This window comes from Struthio camelus, chromosome 1, assembly GCF_040807025.1.
Source record: "Struthio camelus isolate bStrCam1 chromosome 1, bStrCam1.hap1, whole genome shotgun sequence".
Lineage (NCBI taxonomy): Eukaryota > Metazoa > Chordata > Aves > Struthioniformes > Struthionidae > Struthio > Struthio camelus.
In genome coordinates this window covers 79,976,510-79,997,864 of record NC_090942.1, presented here as the reverse complement: position 1 = coordinate 79,997,864, position 21,355 = coordinate 79,976,510, and the positions used below count along the sequence as shown (strand labels likewise).

At 37.4% G+C, this 21,355-nt stretch overlaps 1 protein-coding gene across 8 annotated transcripts in view; it reads right to left on the bottom strand.

Annotated features, from left to right (window-relative positions):
• ATXN10 (ataxin 10) overlaps nucleotides 1-21,355 on the bottom strand; it is a 98,737-nt gene that overhangs the window by 58,660 nt on the left and 18,722 nt on the right. For all 8 annotated transcript variants that reach the window (XR_011142485.1, XR_011142505.1, XR_011142507.1 and 5 more), the window contains exons 4-6: nucleotides 14,108-14,204; nucleotides 13,001-13,165; nucleotides 234-314 (exon numbers count right to left, since the gene is read on the bottom strand). Coding sequence is in view for 5 of the 8 variants with exons in the window: in XM_068952149.1 (XP_068808250.1) it covers nucleotides 234-314; nucleotides 13,001-13,165; nucleotides 14,108-14,204 (343 nt within the window). In the remaining 3 variants the exon portion in view is untranslated. The remainder of the gene's footprint in view (nucleotides 1-233; nucleotides 315-13,000; nucleotides 13,166-14,107; nucleotides 14,205-21,355) is intronic.

The window sequence follows — 21,355 nt, the reverse complement described above, 5'->3', positions numbered from 1 at the left end:
TATTTCTTTACTGAGCAACGGCGCCAACCTGGATTCTGCAATCCTACATAAATCACTGCCAGTTGTGGCTAAGCTGTAATGTTAACCAACCAATTTAAAACCATTACTGACATAGAAACATGTATTTAGAGATTTTGTGCCAACTATGAAACCACACAGTTTTTCAATCATGTGAACAGGATACTCTATATGGAATGCTAAATACTAAAAGCCACATTGGTTTTTGGGGTTACCTTTCTTGATTGCTCAGTTTGGCATAGAGGGCTTTTACCAACTCTGGACATTTCAGCAAATGGTCTGTAACAATCAAGAACCTAAAGAAAAAAAGAGTAAGAGAAAAATGAATTACTGGTGCCATAAAGAAAATAGCATTTACATTTACTCTACCAGATGCTAGTTATTTTTATTTGCAGATGACCATGCAATATGTTTCTAGTCCTATTTGCTAAGAGATACAAATCATCACAAACTAATTGCGTATTGTTCTCCTGGTATTTTCCCTATTGCAGCAACGGGCATTTCCCATCAAGCCAGCACACTTTTACTCAAATGAGTGAAAGAAAGCTAGCTACAGAAAAGGCACACCACCATTCACATAATAAATGGTCAATCCAAGTCTTCATGCATCTCAGCAAAAAGCCAAAATTTAAGTTTGAAAAATTGTGCCATTCATCAGAAGACTGACTCTTTTTAAGCTCACCAAATAATCAAAAGTGCCCAAATAATTTTTCCTTTCAAAAAAGTTTCTAACAAAGCATCAGAACTTTATCAGATACAGGGCAGCAAAATATTCCCGAATTACCAAAAATAACCCTCTTGTCAATGTCACAATCTAACTTCTGAATACCTTCAAGGCAGCAGCTTGCAGTATGATCTACCCTTGTTCTAACACCAACATTTATACTGATCGTTTTCACGAGCATCTTTCATAGCAGTCAATAGATATTAGTCATCTAATTTCAGTCCAGCTGTGTAGTCTCAGCATTCCAAAACAAAACAAAAAACCCAACCAAACAAAAAACCACACTCACACTAAACTGAGTAAATATTTTCTTCTTCAAATTAGATTTCTAGAAGTACTGACAGTGTTATATATGGTACATAGGGAAACACGTACTAAGCCATGCATTTTTAATCAATATCTATATCCAGTAAATGTAAAATCAAAGGTTCAAAGCTCAGAACATCCTACATCCTCTTGAGCTGATGAAGCCACTGAGCAAGGGCAGCTTGAGATGAAAACTTAGAAATTTCAGTGTTCTCTCCACCACCTCCCTGCTTTTTGCTTTGCTGATAGTCTTTTATTTTGTGTATCCATAATCCATTACACAGCTAGCAGGAAGATCACACAGAAGTCCTCCAGCGGTAATAAAGTATTTTTTGGACAAATAATAATCAAAAACAATTGATGAAACAGAACAAGAGGTCCAAAAGATTAATAATGATTGTGTTTCTAATGCTAACTGTGGGCTTAGTAAGCATTTGGTTCACTTACTGCAGGCTAGACTTTTTAGGGGGTGGGGGGGAAGAAGTGCTGTACTTTTTAACTGTACTGTAACATACATTCAAGGAAAAAAATAATATAGTCATAGGCAATCATCAACTTAAAAGTGGCATTCTGACCAGCACTGGGTTGATTCACAAGCTTCTCAACAGTAAATTGAACCTACAGACTTCCCCAAAGCCCATCCCACAGCTATATTCCAACGCTGAGCAGTGCACACTGACGCAGCAGAATTTCATCAAGCCACCAACACGGCAGTCAACAGGAATACTTCCACAAATCCTAAGCCAACAATTCATGGCGTAAGAGCTCCTGACAGCTAAATCATCAGAATGATGGCAAAAACTGACTTTATTTGTTTAAGGATTTGAACAGAAGCAAAGGCATCTGGAGCTGCAAGAGAGGAAAGCACAATAATCACAACTGTGCGAAACAGTAGCATTTAGCCTCGCAACATACAAATTTCTGCTGCCAATGAAGTATGGTAAAATAACACTGAAAGAAAAAAAAATCTATAGTCAGATTTTTCAATTTTGCAGTTAGACCTGTAAATTTTAATATTAATTTTCACAATTAATATTACTTTGGGGATATTTTCTTGACTACTTGCCTTACAGTTAACAAGTAAACCAACAGTTATCGCTAAAGCACTTCTAACTCTAGCTACCACGTTCAGAAATTTTGGTGGTAGTTAAGTAAGGGTGAGGCAAATTAAAATTAGTGTCTTCAGTCCTCAGCTCTCCTGTTTTTCATTTGGGGTGGGGGAGAATAAGAGGGAAAGTAAGACCATCCACAAGTTTGAAATATAAAAAGACTTTTGGTTTTGGATTACTGACCGAGCATGGCATTGCAGATACACACAAAAGACTTTGGTAACAGATTTAAACTCTGTTTGGAGGCCAAGAGCAGAACCACTGGGATAAACTGAGGACCACTGTAATTTCATGAAGGAAATGGTGAAAATTAAAGTTGTTATGTAAGCATAATATAGTAACAAATGAATAGTGTTAAATATGCCAATTTTCTTGACTTTTAAAAAATTGTTTGGCTAAAATCCTAAAAAAAAAAAATCAAGTGCTTACATAGTAGATAAATACCGGAGGAGATGTTCAGTTCAAAGACTTTACAATAGCACAAGGGCTACATTGTACCAAATGGAACTTGAGAAGCAGCCAAGATGAAATGGTATAAGCTACAGTTACACTCAGTATATTCCAAATGACCACTAAGCTTGTTCCAATCAAAGCCGGGTCTAAGCAATCAACTTTATCATAAAATGTCATGCTCCATATTAAGTTGATTTGATTCCATTAGCAACTTTAGAGAACGGTGTCCTTGGTCTCTGAAAACAAGGACAAAATAAAATGTTTCAGTAGAAGAAAGAAAAGAGAGATGGAGATTCTGTATTTAATCAGTGAACTGCTCTTCCGATGTCAAAACAGAAAATATATTTCACCATACACCGTACAATAGTGCAGGTCAAGCCAGAATATTTGTAAGAATGAAATAATGATTTTTACTGTAGTTTAACAAACTGTTTTTGAAATGTAACATTCACTCTAGTGTGACAAGCCATCCACATTTTGAGAAAAGAAGAAAATTTAGGCAGCAAACCTTTCAAAGCTATATCCACCAGTCTTTGCAGATGCTACAAAAGCAACGTGCCTCACGAGGAACTGTTTTGGACCAGTACACGTTTTAGGAACAAAATTATTTGTTGGCCTTGCACAAAGAATACAAGCACCTCATCAAAACCATTTAAAAATCCATTTTATAAGAATGAAGCCATTTAATAACAAATGAAATACATGTGCTCTCACAAAGACCTCTAGAAACATCCTACCTACCCACAAACACCAGCACTAAACCACTTTTTGCTCAAAAGAAACGTAAGGTCCATTTAAGGTTCAACACCAAGGATGAGGCACCACAGTGCTCTAATCTGGAGGTGAACAAAGGATAACAGGGGACATCCTTTCTCCTTTGAAAGGGATTACGCACAATGAATGCAAGACTGAGTTCAGACTATCCGCAATAGTTCTTTGATTCAGGAAATACTCCAGTTTAATTTGATATCTACATCTGAAAGGCCCTGGAAATGGATTTTTACTTCTGCACAAAGTTGGCATCACTGTTTTTTAGAAGAGCTACCGTGAAAAATCTTGAAGATTAACACCACCACAATTACTTCCCTCTCTCCCACCTCCACAAATGATACAATTAAGAGAGGTGACAAGACAAATGTGCAAGACTGGGCCTTAAAAGACTGGTGAAATCCATGCCAATACGCTGCTACTGCAAATAGAAAGTAGAAACTACTCAGATCACTACCATTAAGGAAACTTTTCCAATTTTCAGTACTATTTAAAACCACAGTTGAACTTGGAACCTGCAACATAACTCCAACTTTCCTGGAATTAAAAATAAAAATTACTTTCTGGAGAGGAGGAGGAGGAGGTGGTGGGGAAGGACACCCTAAATTGTCAGAGAGGAGAAGAGTCAGAAGTTGCCAGCCCCAAAAGGTAACATTTTCTGGTTTCTGCACCACATGCATACCAATTAAGCACCAAGCACTCTACTGAGAAGTTTCATCTTTCCCTTTACATCTCTGCCCGTGGGCAAGGCTCCTTGCCACAGGAGCACTAGTTTCTGTCCACACTTCTTTCCATAAGCCAGGACAAAATAACCAAAGGCAAAAAATGGGGAGGGGGAACCTAATCTTTACAGTCATCACTGAACTGTGGTTTCAAAAAGAGAAAGTAGATGTTCAGAAAACTTTACTTCCAATGCCAAACAGCTGACCACACTCTTAATATCATTTTTTCCAGAGGCCAAAAGGCGTATTACGCCTCTTATTTTAAAATGGAAGATTTCTCTTCCTTGCTCTTCAGGAATCAAAAATGCAACCTGTTTTTCTTTTCATAGTAGTTACGCTGCCCCGTGCATACACTTGGAAAAACTGATGACACAAGCTATACTCTCATCTCTAATGGAACCACCAAAGTATTTCTAAAATAAACAGCTTTTAGAATACACATTGGTCTCGGTTAGGATAAATTATAATGTAATTTTGTACTACTTTTTCCTAATTATTTTACAAAACACATATGTTTGCAGGTTCAATATTCTAAAATAGATCTCCTGTGGCATTCTATGTTGGTTTCTCTTCTAAATACAGTAGCCTCTAAGCTGTGACACACTTTTCTGCTGTTGATTAATACAAACTCAAAAGGGAGTAGACGTGGATAGGGGGGTGCGACACAGAGGAATGACTCTTTAAAGGCTCCGTAATTTTCTAGAGCTTAAGGCATAACTGTTTAAAAAAAAAAAAAAAGTTTATGCAGGAGAAAAGGCAGCACTCTGTTTTTTTCAAAGTACTGCACAGATGACACTAGATAAGACTTGTGCTTTCTTCTTCCCTTGGAACTGCAGCAAGGGAGCTTTTTACAAGGGACTCTCCAGATCTTGTTTGTAATCTTGTGCAGCAGAGCAGGAAATACACTTCAGTTACTGAGCAGTGTGGTCCAGCTTTGTTTTCAAAAGGAAGGATCAACCCACTTCCCAGATAGTATCCTTAGGTAGGCAGCAGCTGCTGAAAGAAAGAAGCACTGTAAAAAGAGTATTAGCTTGTGTAAGAAGTACATTTGCTCAAATTTTTCAGATATTTTCAACTTAACGCGTCAACGCTTCAGGAGAATAATATAGTATACCATTATGAAGGCACATACAGGGAAGATGAAAACGCACAAGAGAATAGATTATTGTCTCACTAGGGCTTGAAAACAACGCTCATCCATTTGAATGGAATCAGACAATAGAATATAGAGCAGAAGAAATGAAACTAAAAGCTTCATAAGGCCGAAAGACCGATCACAGTTTAACAGACAAACCTTCTGTATTAATGGAAGAGGGAGGCAGGAATGTAACGGCTATAAAAAAAGAGCAAGAGAACTAAGTAAAACTAAAGAAAAAAAAAATCACAAAATGGAAGTAAAAGAAGTTAAGCTTACAGGTTTAAAAGCTTTCCACGTCCAAGAAAATATTTTAGAGCAAATGTCAATCTCCCAACAACGATCACGAGCAGCACAAGCTGAAGGCAGTGGACCATAACCAGCCTCTCAAAGCGGGGAGTCTGCCTTACGGGGCAAGGCCTCAGGACTTCAGATGCGACAGCAATGGTCGCATATGCACCAGGCTGTAGCAGCATGCATGTCTTCCACCAATGCTAGCAGATATTGATTCTTAAGCTACTGGCATAGATGGTATGTGCACACTTCATACAAAAGGACCATGCATTTTCTAGAAAAAAAAAAACTATACAGCAAAGAACAATCAAGGAGATAGGATCATTTAATTAGCATATGCCATAAATCAAACCAAGGAAAGGAAGCTTGCTAACTTGCTTCTGCAGAGCCACTGTCTTTGCAAAGATATGCTCTTTGAAGCATATGCTTTAACATCATAATCCTTGAAACATTCTGAAAGCAGCAAGCTCTGGGCACTCTTTACAAGCCCAAATGAAGATCCAAACATTCAGGGCAAGAAACATAAGTTTCAACAATTTTTTGTCCTGAAAACTTCTAGTTTCTTCTTGCTCTTTAAAATTGTACCCAAAGGCTATAAAACAAAGGAGTATAAATCCAGTCAGGCAATGTTTTGAAGAACCTCACACATGCACGATCTACCTCCTCAGATCATTGCTCTTGGGAATTAGACCAGCAGTAATAACCTCAGAAGAGCACCTAGTATTCAAGACTACAGGATTGCTAGCCTGAAACAAGTTAAGGAGCTGTGCTGACTAGAAGTTTAGAGGCCATTTAAAAATGCACTGTCTAGTATACGTTAGTTAAAACTACTTTAAAATGCCACTCGGCATCTAGTATTAAAGATGGAAAAGGCAGTAATATTAAAAAAAAAAAAAAACACACAACCAACTTTGGAGTCATCTAGAAAAATCAAGCTTCTGAAAGAGAGAAATAGGAGGAGAAGTTCTTAAATCACAAGAATATTTGTTAAGTGGATAAATTACACTCTGCCAACTTCACAGATTTCAGAGACAGAAGCATTTCTGAAAGTTAGAAATCGCCACATGCTTAATGAAACGAGCCTTCAGACCATGTGGTATGGATAAACAGGTATGACCACAGAAGGACTGAATACAAAATTTGACCAGGCCATTCCTTATAGAACCCATTTCCTTCGTAATTTTATTAATTATTTCTTAGAGTCATAACACACTACAAAAAAACTTAATAAAAAGTACATCATTCACTGAGATACACTTAGCTGTGCATCACAGATTTGTTGCTTCCTTTTATTCCAAGATCTGGGGTCATTTTTTAATGTCACCAGTTTACAGAGATTTTTAAAATTTATCAGTGCTTACACTCGCCAAACAGACCCTCTGTGTTTCATAAGGCGCTTAGAAAATGGATAGCTTGGCTTTCCATCACTGAATACATTCAGAACCACTAAACTGAGGCCTGTGATCTCTCACAAGCAACCCCTCACAAGAAGTATAGCAGACTGAGTAAAAGAAATATGCAACACTTTGGACTTCTCTGCCTCTCTTTTGACAGGAGATCCTTGTTTCTAGCTAACATCTCACGATTCAAGAAGTAGGCAGGAGTGACAGGAAAACTCCAGAAAGCTGTGTCCTGCCTTTAAAGGGGCTTCCTCCACTCTCTAACTGGGAAAGGAGTTTATTGCAGACAGAACAGGAAGTGGAGAAGGTCTGCTACCAACAGCTGCTTCTTAAAAAGGAGCTCTGAGGAATCACTTGAAATAATCTCAGATTTCCACTGACAAAGCCCTCTCCCTACAGAACTGCTGCAAGGCTGGAGGGAGAAAAATGAGCAGAAGCCAAAGACATCACTCTTGGAAAGAGGTTCCTCCTAAACTTTCCCTAAGGACTTTTCCAGCTTGGAGACAGAAAACCGGATTCTAAACATGAATGCAGGATCACGAACAGAGGAGGTGTTGCCAATCCACTAAAAAAAGCTTTAAGGATTCGCTTGCCTCCCTGTGATGGGTCAAGAGTAGAAAACCCAACATGTACTGGCCTAATGGAGTAGTACAGACCCCATGGGAGAGACTACATTTCAGCCAATGGCTTTAAACTCAAATGTTTGTCCTGGACGTCCTCTCTTTGTCCTAATGGTTCATGGCAGTGATTGCAAAAATAGCCTGAGCATCACAAGTGTTTATTTGCGGAATTTGTTGGATGCTAACTTAGAGGAAGCTAAAGTCATACACTTCATTACATGATAAAAAGGAAAGAATAAAATCATGAATACCAGTTTTGCCTATAACCGAAACTCTCCCGGTTATTTTAAGAGAAGATTTTCAACACCTAAACGCAGCATTTGACAGCAAAAAGCACAGCCAAGAGGAGCAAACACACGGGGCATGCACTTTTTATTCAGTGTAATGTGAAACCAACCGCTCAAGCTGAGACACAAGAAGGTAGGGAGGAACTGAGTAATATTTTTAACTTGAAAGTATGAACATCTTAAATTCAGTCATTTATGAAACCAGCAGAGAGCATAACCTCCTGAAAGAATAGTTTGTATTTCAGCTCAGCCATATAATACCATAACAGCTGGTTAAAAATGGTTGCTGTGCACTGTGGTAGCTGCGGCACAAGGGACCCAAATCTTTACAACAAAGTACTGGCTCCACTGCAAATACCGCGGCTATGTAAATTCGTTTAAGCAATCCTAGTGGTATGTACTTCAGTGAGAGCTAAAGTACAGCTCCAAATTTTCAATGAATTGCTGAAAAAATATTTTTTTACAGTCCGGCCAGAGAGGCATTCAAAGCTTAGCTTTAGTTTAATGAGAAAAAAGACAAAAATCTTCTTATGTACTTTTACCTGGCTGTATTTGCTGCACGTCCTTCTGCATGGGGAAGTAGCACAGTTCTTAGATAGGAAAAATGTGTTTTAGTAATAAACCAAGTATGAGTCTGACCCAAAAAGATTATATGCAACACTAAAAATGGATACCAAAGCAACAATAGCAATATGCCAGAGACCAACAATGATTGCATCAGTCTTTCACACATCTAATTGCAGAAAGCTGTAATTCCAATACCAAAAAACTTTTCAGAGACAGGCAGCTCTCGTGAGCTTATTATCAGTATAAGGCACATCAAAACCTATACAAGTCCAACAGTTATCACAAAGAGACAGTATTACTACGTATCAGGACCAACACTGACCCAGCAAAGCTTAGCTTTTGCCTTGTCTTTTATCAAAAAAACATTCTGACACCAAAGAAAAGAGTATGTGAATTTCATCAGCCAAAATAAATAGCATTCCTCCTACAAAAATAAGTAATCCTACTTATTTGGAATCTTCTTTGTTCATAGCAAAGTACATGTCAGGAAGTCATTTCAGGACCCAGGCAAATGTAGTCTTAAGTTACAGCTACCACAGGGTCATTGGCCCCTCAAAGGAAGTCCAGCTCACTCATGACAGAGAGGAGCATGCCTGCCCTGCCTGACCACAAGAATGGAGCAGTACTGCAGGCTAGTAAATGGTGAACACTGAAACGTTCACAACAGTTTCCTAGAGAAAGGAGATGCAGCACGTTTGGAAACAACAGATGGGAATCAACAGAAGACTTAGCCTGGCACCTTCTCCCACATTATAAGATAGCTAAAAGCCAAGAGATCAATAAAAGAGTTCATATGCTGGTTTGGCTTCTGTGAGCTAAAAAAAACCAAGCCAGAGCGTTCAGTGCAGTGACAAGGCATGAGTCAAGGGCTGGGACAGCTTCTACTGACTAGAACAGAAGAGGTCACTGAGCAGCCAGGAAAGCTGCCACACACACATTATTAGGATGGAGGATGCCAGAACTGGTCCATCTGTAAGGATGTATTCAGAGTCTTTCAGGACACTGGGCACAAACCCCTTCTACAGCTCCTCCTATATGCATGGTGCAGAAGAAAGACTCCTTAGCCAAATAACCTGCTTCGAATGAGTGGTTACCTAGAGTTCAAAATAATGTTTTTGTCCATTTCACGGTGCTCTGAACAAGCCAAAAAACTCATTCCTTCATAACTACCACGTGAAGTAAACTGTGAACTTACTTATACTGTTACAAATCTTATTTTGAAAAATTAGGCCTCAGATACATGAGAAAGTTTCTATAAATTAGCTGAACAGTTAACAGCATGAGTATGCTGCAAATGGAAGTTTTACTTTAAACATTTTAATTCTCAAAGAAGAGGAGGTATGATAGGCTATGAATATACCTCAAAGTGAGGAAAGGTAGAAACTCACTTGCATATCTAAGCCCTCAGATACAGCAGCTTATCCTTAACTATTCACTAAAAGGTAGTTTTCATCTCAGTGCTTGAAGATGCTGAGCTATGGTAACATCATAAAAAAAAAAAAAAAGCAAGCATTACTTTTACCCATATGATTGCATCCATCTGCATTCACCTCAATAAAAGAATTAACAGTAATAAAGGCAATAGGCTTGCAGATCCACCTTCAGACTATCCTTATGACAGACCATATTCTAATACTTTAGAAAATAAAAATATTTGGGCTAGAAGGCTTGGCTGAGTGCACTTCAGGTGTACTGCTCAAGCATTCTTTGATAGGTGCTTTACAAATGTGAACTTGATAAAAAAAAAAAGGCAAATAAGAAGAATCCAAGATACAAGCTGCAGGCACCTGGTGAAAATGTAGTCAGTTATTCATAAGATTAAATGGATATCCTCTGTAATTAACGCTAAAGCTTTAATGACTTCTGCTGTATGGCAGCAGTTAAGTATAGGCAAGAAGAAATCTTGATAATGTGCAAACATCACATATTGCAAAAATCTTTACAATGATTGTTCTACTTGAAACAAGACTACTAGCTTGCTCAGCTCTCCCAAACGTTTAACTATGCAAAACTACACTATGTAATATAGTTCCACAAGTTGCGCATACAGTCTAAGATCAAAGCATTACATTAATGTGACTAGTCACAGTCATCTGTGGCTAGCTGAAAAACAAACAAAACAAGAAACAAACAAACAAAAAACCTATACACATAACCAAAAAAATCTCCAGATTTCTTCTGGAGATTTCTTCTGGATTTTCTTCTCCAGAAAAAAACAACACTTTACTTAAACTAGTGTTGTGTAAAGAAAGGTATATACTAGCAGATTTCCATCGAAAATATGGAGATGAACTTTTTCAACCAACAATTCTGGTTTTTCTTTTAAAACATTTTCACTTTTTTTTTTTTTTTAAAGCTTCCTCCTTCCGGAACCTCAACAAACAGGACAATGATACTACATATACTCAAGTGTCTGAATATTGTAGTTTCTTTCAAGATGGAAATAACTTTTTTTCTCCAGTAACTCATCTTTAATATGAAGAACAAAAACATTTTTGCCATTTACACTACCCTCAGCTATGAGGGTTTTTTTTGCCTCACAATAAGAACAGATAAAAGTGAGGGAGAATCAGAGAATAAACATGTTCCTTCAAATGGAAGAAATAAGAAATAGGATATTAGAAGGAGAAATGAAGTGAGGATCAAGAAACAGAGAAAAGTAAGTACAAGATGTATCAAACGGACAGAGGCTAAAACTACAAACAGAAAAAGAGGTTCCTTTCGGTCAAGAAGTTCTCTTTTATCCTTTCAGTCAAGCTAACACTGTTTGAACGTCTATTCAATACTTGACATTGCACTGTTGCAGTACACTTCTGGTTTATACTTTCCATTTGTGAATGCACTTCATGTGTGCTGACTCCAAAAACAGTGCCAACATTACTGAAAGATTACCATTTATAATTCAGATTCAAGACGACTGTGTAAAATGCCAAGAACCTTATGCTACAGAGTCATGTTTTTTTCTTTCGCTTGGGAAAACTGGTAAAGAGCTTTGAGACTAAACTAGCCAATGTTAAAGTACTATGAAAGAAAAACAAATTTATTATTTGCTTAATGCCTGGAAAGTATTCCACTGCTTTTCGTATATTTACTATATGAAAAACTTGGTATTTTGAAGGAAATTAAGGGATAAGCATTCTGAAATTGCCTTATGGTGGGCCTATGGTTAATCTTTTCTACCCACCTCTTCTCCCTCATCATGGTCTTATATAGAAGTTTGCCCCTTCTTAATTTCAAAGCTACTCTGAAGAAAGACCACTTACCCCCGCTCCGAGTATCAAATATGCGTAGAAGAGGTAAGGCAAAGGAAGACGTTTTCTTTACAAAGTCAACAGTACGCAATTCAGACTACAAAGATCAGGAAAACGGCTAGCTCAGAGTTTATTTTGATACTGCATTTATTTTTCAATTACTTCCAAAATATAAATTTAATAGAATGACTACCTGTTCCAGTCTTCCTCGGCTCTCATATATTATTCAAAATACATTTAGGCATATTTGCAATATATAAAGAAAATTAAGGATAATCAATACAATTATCTGAAAAGCAAACTACATTTCATGCATTTATATTGACTGAGGCCAAAGTTAAAAACTCAGTTTGTCACTTTCGAAATAGTAATCTGGTCACCTGACCCTGAAACATTACATTTTGCTTTCCGAAAACTATCTGTGTCCTGAACATGACCTGGTTATGAAAAAAGCCTACCCACAAACAAATTTTAAATAAAAATCAAAACAAAAGCAAGCTATTAAATGACAACTGGATTTCATTCAATAAGTCTGTTTGGAAGACTTTCCAAATAGCCACTAAAACTCTAACAACTCTTCCTAATTAAATTTAACTGAATTTAAAGATGACCTCCAAAGAAAGTTACAAAAAAAATAAACATACTTTTGTTTTCACTATCCTTGTCTTCCCCTCTTTGGAATGCCTCACATGAAAATGAATTATGTGTATCCTTGCTGAAGTAGGACCAAATATTTCTCAAAAGCATAATTGACAACAATGTTTACAAGAATGGCCATTAGCAAAAATAAAAGCTCAATGGAATAAAACCACGGATTATGTTCTCAAACTAAAAAACCAAAACTTTCAAGATTCACAAACACAGAACGTTTGCTCTCTTTCTGTGTAAAAATAATTGCATGTTGCATAAAGACAACACATCTGTAAAAATTCAAAAAACTTGCATGCAGTACTCAAGCATTAGTCACACAAACCTTCCTAGTATGCCCCAATAAGACTATTTTCTGCTTTAGCAGCTTTCCTTTAGAAATCTCCATAAGCTAACATAGAAGTATGATTAATTTGCATTATATAGTCTGTTCTTCTTTTAATGAAATAAGAGTTATGATTTTAAAATTCCTCTCTATATTCTCCACAAAAGTGTGGTTTTATTTTGTGTCTTATTTACGGATTCAAAACAGAGTCAGTAAAAGTATTATGAAAACAATCTTTATTCCAAATTAAAGACTTCTAAATAGATTGTCACTTACGGCCGATCAGCATCACAAATTCGGACCATTAATACAGAAATTCACGCCACAGGAACAATTATTTAAGAGGAAAAAAAAGAAATCTAAAGATACGTACGACCACTCCGTCTCCAGCTCCTCTTTGTAGACTTTCAGAACATGGAGAGGCACAGTCAAGTTCCCAGGATCCAGCAGGTCTCTCACTTTCTCTGAATTAAGACAGGTGAATAGGACCATACAACAATAGGCAACAATTTTCTCATCACTGTAAGTAAGGCAGGTCCTTCAAAAGAAAATAAAGAATTAAGAGCATGAGTTAAAACTGACACTGGAACAAAACAATAGTGTCATTCAGCACATTGAGTTGCTTTGGTCTGCTGTCTTTTAAGGAACCATGAATAAGATTTATGAGAAGCATAGAAGAAGTCACTACAAGGTTAAAAAAAAAAAAAAAAAAAAAACACCTAACTACTTTCCAAAGGTCAAACTTAACAGGTAATTTTCAAAATTAATGATAAAGTTGACTAACTGGAGATTTAGGAATTAGGTGAAGTTGTAATAATTACAATTGTCTGCTCTTATACTGACAAGCGGGATCCAAAAATATGCTCTCATATGAATATGACTTACAGTCTTTGTTACTAGCTCACTACGAAAAATCTAGCCAAATGCACCACCAATACTGTCAAGCGTTTGCATAAAATAGATTATATAATATTTCATTACATATATATCATTAATCTCCAGAATGAAATATTGGTACAGTTAGGATGGGGGCAGAGGGATTGGAAGACACAAAGATTAAGTCACCTTTGTACATTCCATCTGATCCCAAACACCAACAGGTTTGCACAGCAGCAACGTGCACAAAGGAAAAGCTATGTTCTTGGAAAGGATCAGAGCATAACTATTATGAAAACATCTCCGAAAACCGAAATAAGGCTTACATTTGAAGTTCATCGTTTAAAAATCGATTTTTCTTCCAGTTTCTTTTAAATGAAATCAATCTACTGTAGAGTTTAGAACAAGCAGGTCTTTAAAGGTCCTGACCTCTGTGGTTGGCTAACAAAAAAAACATCTACAGGATATGGTCTCAACCGTCCCATTCTCCCCAAAGTTATTTTTCAAAGCTTTATGGTGCTAGTAGAAGGACAGCCATCGTGTACAGAAGATTTAAATACAACCACAGAAATTATACTATAAAAAAACCCGCACCCATGCTTACAAGAAGAGATCTGGGAAAGCACACTTCCAAATGCTATTCTGGGAATCTCCATTTCCTGCTGCAATGTTTCCAAGAAACTGGAGGCTACAACGGAAAGCTGGATAAAATAGAAAATGTATTAACAGGAAATTCAAAGAAACACTAATGAACTTCATAAAAATGACAAACTTTTCAACATTATTATTATACACTACAGAATCCATGTCAATTAAGCCTTGTATGCAGTAATTCGCAATGACTGAACTTAATATTTGTTTTTTTTCTTCTAATGCAAATAGTTTTACATAGCATTCTAGAAACACACCCAAAACAAATCCATTTTCCCAATGAGAGTTATATTAATAGTGAACACTGGCTACTAGTGGATACAAAAACCAACCGACTCTACAGAGGGATAGGTTTAACAGATGAAAATCAGTGAAAGCTGAGAGTTACGCTTCGTACATACTGAAGCAGACCCATGCTGAACCAGTGGCTGCCACACGGCAGTGGCCACTTTGCCTCTTCCAGCTTTGCGGTGACTTTCTTCCTGGTATTAAATTAACATAAATGGGCTGCCTGTCATCACCAGAACTCTGCAAGAGCAGCTCTGCCTGCTACCAACAGAGTTCCCTATGCACGCTCCCCAAGCTGGCCCAGAGACAGCTAGAAAAATTTGTTGCGGCAGGTCAAGTTGTAGCAAGAGAACCAAATCTGCCATCCCACATTAAATTATAGGTACCTGGACAAATCTTTCCATAATATAGTGTTGTACTCAACACTTTCAGATTTCTACCCTAGGAAAAAAAAGAAAGTCAGCGCACCAAGCAAGTTTGTCTCCAATTTTAACACTAAAGTGAATATGCCAGAATTCTACTACTATTACAAAGGATTTATTCTAGTCTCTTCTCAATACAGATTTAAAATACGTGAACAAAGTATTTCATTGTAGAAGTTAATATCCAAGAGTCCCCCAAAAGCCAAAAGATGGAAATTAATAAAAAACAAAAAAGGCGACCCACAGACCCCACTAAATTCAAAGACTTTTTCTGGCACTACTGAAAGCTCTCAATAGCCTGGCCCTTCATTATAGGTTGGCAAAGAAATTTAAAATTAAATATTAAAACGTAGTTTAACAGATATTACAAACGGCAGCTTAATACAGATCGTGGTAGCTGAGATTGCCAGATTTTGAAAATACAAAAGAAGGTCTCTCTGAAAGGTGGCATGCCAGCTGGCAGCCAGATTTCCTACAGAGGTCTGGGCATACGTCCCCTTGGGAAGAAAAGGAAAGCACATTTAAAATGAGGTTTCTTGGGCTTATTCTTGGGAATAGTACCTTTTTTTGTATATGTTTTTAAGCCAGTAATATGTATGTCCTCTATAGCGTATTTTGAAGCATCTTTTGCTTTACACTTTGATTTTTAAGACCTCTGTTCTCTTTTTTCTGCACATCTACGCTTTTTTAAATTATTTTCTGCCAAGCATTATGCTTCCACTGTTTTTTTCCACCCGGTTCCCATCCTGCTGACTCAGGATTTTTCTGAAGGACAGCAAGAACAGGCACACTATTTCTGTAGTGGACATTTCATGGAAATACTTTCCTGCTAGAAAAAACTAACAGGGCTATAAATCCTAGGAATAGGATATTATTTCTCTTGGTGAACTCCTTTCTCATAGTTCTCATAGTAGGTAAGAACGAACTCTGGAAGAGATATGAAGTGATATGAAGTAGTTTGGTTATACTTCAGTCTTTACCTGAATTACCTGACCTCTTCAATTAGCAACTGCACTTTGGTCATCAGTGACTAGGATGTCAAAAAAAACATTGCAGGCTAGGAAAACGTTAACAATCTTTTAAAAGAAGTTCTTATTGTAACAACAATGAAACATGTTTCAAATATAACAACAAATCTCCATAAATTCTCCATTAGTTACACATTAGAGCATTAGCATTTGTGAAAGTTATCAACAGTTATTTAATTTAACACTTTCCTTATTTGATCATGATTTCCTGGATGTGGAAGGATATGGGGAAAGATGACAATTCAGTGGACGTACCGGAGGCAGGGGGAAATTAATCCCTCAGTGTTTTATTTTTAAAGCAGTAACGGTTAACATTTTTCTTTTAATTAGAGAACACAAATCAATATATGGGCAAACAGCAAATTTGTGAGGCAAAAGCAGTTGTATCTATTCACAGTTAAGTAGAAAAAATAAGATGTCTTGACACTGCAATATTTCCTCATGCAAATAATTCCATCTCGTGTGACGAACCTCAGCAATTTAAAAGGAAGGTGTGAGTCTACAAATATTTGAGTTAATTAAGCTATTCCAGGAATAAGAATTACACAAAATAGTACCAAGCTCTGCATGTGTACAAACAATTCATATGCTCTATCAAAACAACGCTATGCTACGTTGTTTCTACAGTGCCTGAACTCCTTTCCCCCCACCGCTCCTTCCCCAGGAAAAAGCGGATTCAGCCAAGTCCTCTGCTACTACAAAAAGACATGCTTCATTTCACAGTATGCAGTTTGATGCAAGGTCTCTGACATACACCAGACATAACATATAGCGTACTGGAGTGTGAAGAACCACGTGCCACGTCTAGTAATCACGGATAAAGAGCCAGGGCTGAAGAGCAGCAACAGCATTAAAAGAGTAGCTCATCGCAGCACGTCCTCTCCATCACATCCGTCGTAGCTGCACAGTTATGCTTCTAGGAATCGCAGCTGCACCTGGTCCTGGGGCATGCAAATGGGTATTATGCAGCATTTCTCTCCAAAGAGAATTCCACACAGAATATACTATCCTAGTACCAATACCAAGCAACAGCGAATTTTGATTTGAACACTGGAAATCTATGCTTAGGGTTTGTTTTTGTTTTAAAGAAAATAAAACCTAAGCTGTTAATTCATGGCAGGACAGGCATGTGTTACTGCAGTGTGTGTGTTTTGTTTGTTTGTTTTGAAAAGAGGAGAGTACTGCATACTCAACTATGGTAGTCTTTTTTAGCATTCAGTTTCAGTGCTTCTCTATTACATATTAGCTCTATTGGGCTTTACTACTGCAATACATCACTGAACCGTGGTTAGAAACCTCGAGCAACCCCAGCTACCGATTTTCTCCTCTCCAACAGTTTCTTCGTCCTTACAATAGCAAGGAAATCTAAAAGCCTATTAAGTCAGACTTTATTATACAGAATACCAGCTGAAACACTTTTATTATCCATTCTATAAACCATCTTTTTTGGCCTTTTCAGAAAACAAAAAGGCTACTTCACTTTTTCTGAAGACTTACAGATCTTTCTGAAGCTAAAAATATTTGCCAACCACTCTTTCCAGCTGTATTAGCCGGCATTTGGGACAAACTACTCAGGACTGTTATAAAACGATATGTCCTTTCCCTAGGAGTGATACACTTAAGAGTCTTAAGTCCTTCCCCCAAATGCTGGTTATCTATAAGCACTAACTTTAACAAATAATACCATAGCTGTAGGCACAGCTAAATTTTAATTTAAAAAGTTGCACTGTGTGTGGTCAACAAGACTATTTTTAACCCGATGGTCAACCACTGTGAAATTACATGTACTAAGATGTAGCTTCTGATACACAGATTGACCCTAGAGCTGAAGAAATTTCTCCCCATTGAAATGTCAATGGTTCCTATAAAAGCAGAATGTTCTTTAGCAAATGCAAATACTCAGATTACATGTTGCTTTCACAATCAGCCTGCATTAGTTACAGAGAATTTTCTAGTTTATAGAAAAAACACCTCTTTATTCAACAGGACAACAGGTACAAGGAGAAACACTGACTTTTTCCTTAATGAATTTTGGTACCTAAATGTCTGTCTACCTGTAAGTTGATCTTTTAGACTTGCTCAATACCATCGTTGTAAAAGGTCAGAGAGCTGGTGCCATTTTAAGGCCCTGCATCAGGATGGCTCAAATGCACTCCATTAGTTCAGTACCTTCAAGACAGCAGCTCTATTTCAGCCTTTCCATCTCTGTGAATGTATGCTGACTAACCCAAGCTCCAGCACACACTTTTCATTTAAAAATTATTGTGGTACTACCCAGAGGGTCTGAAAAACACACAATTTCACCAGCCTGATCCTTTGCCTTGCTCTTCATGAGGAAGTCATTTCACATAGTGGCATTTGCAGAATCAGATCATGGACAAGAGGAAAATTCAAATCTTTTCGGTCATTAGGACAAAGATTTAAAGCATGTTTAAAAAAGCCAACATGTTATCTCCTTCTGTGATACTTGCAATAAATTTCAGTTGCAGCACTGAAGCTAAACAGAGACTTAGCAGCTCTAAATTCTATCAACAAAAGTTACTAAAATTTTACTCCCAGTATCTTTCCTGATTGGATTACCACACACAACCATTACGTTATTATGCAACATATTTCGCTGTAGTATTTATTATTTAGATGTTTATATTCACACAAATTTTATTTTCATGTAACCCTTACAGAAAGCAAATTTTTTCCTAACAGATAATTAGACTACAATCCTGCAATTTCCTAGTACACTTTTTCTAGTCAGGAAAAGTGAACTCACTCACTAGTCACTTTGAAAAACCTTAACGTCACCTACAGAGGTTTACAACAACCATGAGAAAACATTTCCATTCTTTTCACTTGCAGCAGACAGCGCAGTGATAGTTACAAGAACATTACTCTGCCTTTTATTTTTCTCCCTCATAAGAAGGGCCATCCATGTAGTCCAAGCATAAACTGATGTTACCTAAAAATATAAAATAAATTCAATTGAAGCACGTATGGAGATCTAGAACATCTGCCAGATCGCAACTGTTAGGCTTGTTAATTAGTGTAAATATCTTTTATCTGTCTTGCTTATTATTAACTATGCATGGTAGATATAGATGGTCTACTCCCTCTACATTGGGTGTGTGCACAAGGATATACAAGTACTTAAAACAAATCACAGCCAGCTGACAGCCTGAAAATCTTTTAAGTTGCCTGTGAGCTTTACAAATTTGAATCGCATGCTGTAAGACACTAGACAGACCTCATTTGGTTGTTTGTAAACAACAGCAGAACATTTGTGATACGTTGCCATAACTGGAAAAATAAAATCTTCAACTCAGCATAAGGTGTAGACTTTTATTACTATAAAAATGTTAGTTTCCACCACTGTCATCCGGTCATTGACTTGTTTCCTTGTGGCTGCAAGTTAAAGCAACTTCCAGTCATAAAAAGAGTTATTTGCCTCTTCACCACCATGAATCATACCACAAATACTGATGAAAATGTATTTTCCTTGGAAAACAGTCTGTCTAGACTACTCAAATTGGATGTACAATACATACACGGGCTCCGCCATTTCAAGTTATTAAAAAAGTGCTTAGTATTTTATTTCTGTAAATAAGATGAATGTCTAACTACCAATTATATTTCTGCCTTGATCATACTGCACTTGCTTCAATGCAGACCAGTAACCCATTTTTACCATCTGTGGAATACCAAGAAGGCTGTGTTTAGTAAGTTTCTGTTCATCTCTGGAAATACCAACTCTAATATTAACAGAACAATACATGACAACCATCCTGCTTTTGAAAGATAAATTTTGAGGCAAAATATCAACAGTTTGCTCTCACTGCAGCTGAGAACATGTCTCAAAAACACACACACACCACCACCACCTTATTCAAAATGTAAAGTTACAAGTGAATTGGAGAAGGAAGCTGGAAGCCATCATTAGACAATTAATCAAATTAGCATCTAATGTCAATTAAGTTTTTGAATCTCCTGTTACGAGATCCTGTTAAAAGTGTATTTGTGCATTTACTGGGAAAAGAGTTCAACAGTCCACTGTTTGACGTGAAGTCCATTTCATACAGTATTAGCAAAGCTCATTAGACACAGTAACAGGGCTCTTCTCTATCTTCTGGTAATTTAAAAACAGAACATCACTGGCATGCTCGTTCCTTTAATAAATTATCTATTACAGTCTAGAGGCATATTAAATGGGATTCCTGTTATATTCCCACAAGTAGCAGAAACACATGCCTGAGATTATTCACCTATGCAAGTGAAACGTGTAAGTGCTTACAGACTTGGGAGCTGTATTTATAAACTTGCTACATGCATTAGAATTTAAAATCTTTTTCTCGACTCAGTCTAAAAGTTGACCTGAAATCTAACAAGACAATGCCTCTTTTAAGAGCGTGCTCCAGCAAAATCAGCAAATTTGAAGTACTGGGGAGTCTCAACCTGGACTTAAACCTTGCCGGGAAACCAAGAAAAATAACAAAAAAGACTGGCCACCCACTAAGCGTTTTTCGTGGTATCTAACCATATGACACACTACTACACGATACCTTGCACAGGTCAAAAGAAAAAAAAAAAGAAAAAAGTAAAACACTAACCAAGATTATAAGTAAATTTCTCCAATTATATTTTTGATGGCATATTGTAGGTGTTATTTCATTTAAATCAAAATTTCCATTGAACGCATATACTTTCCCTTGAAAAGTCAAACTAATTTTTTCTCTAAGTCTGTGGAACGGATATCAGACATTTTTCTCCTTTGAACCATCTATATTCTGTATCTGGCCAACAACGAACCATGGACCTATTGCAATTGATTCAGAGACCAGCAAGTAAACTTACATTTAGTATTTGTATATCCATGTTAACATACAGTAACAGTGGTTTCACACACTTTATAGCCTCCCCCACATCCAAAGCCTTCAGAAGTTGCAAGCGCGCTCAGAATCCCCTCTCAAGGTAACTGCAGGCACCAGCCTTTTCATGAGTTTAGGCTCTCAGTGTCCAGTTGTTCTCATAAGTGAGCAGAAGGTGGAAGAACTTGGCTGGAAACACACAACTCTCCCCTTTGGTCCCTCCTCTCCTGCTCTCCACCATGATGCCAGCCAACTTAACGTTCCTCAAACAGTGCTGTAGCTTCTTCTCCACCAGCAATGCCCTGCGTGTCAAACACAGCTGAGGAGCCTGCTGGCCAACTGCATATGATCATGAAGTCCCTTAGGAAAAGAGAAGCCCCAAAGCTGCATAGAGGCTGCTTGCCTTTTCGCAGTTCCTTACGTTATGATACCTTCCATATCACATGAAGCGACATGTGCTGGAGGGTGGAAGAACAGGAAAAAACTTAAGAAATCCTCTGGTACAGACCTTCCACTCAGTAATTAGAGCCCCCCTAGCACTCTCAGGCACCCCTGGGGACTCTTTAGAAAGGATGTTCCCCCTCAGTACAAGTGAGGACTACTAAGC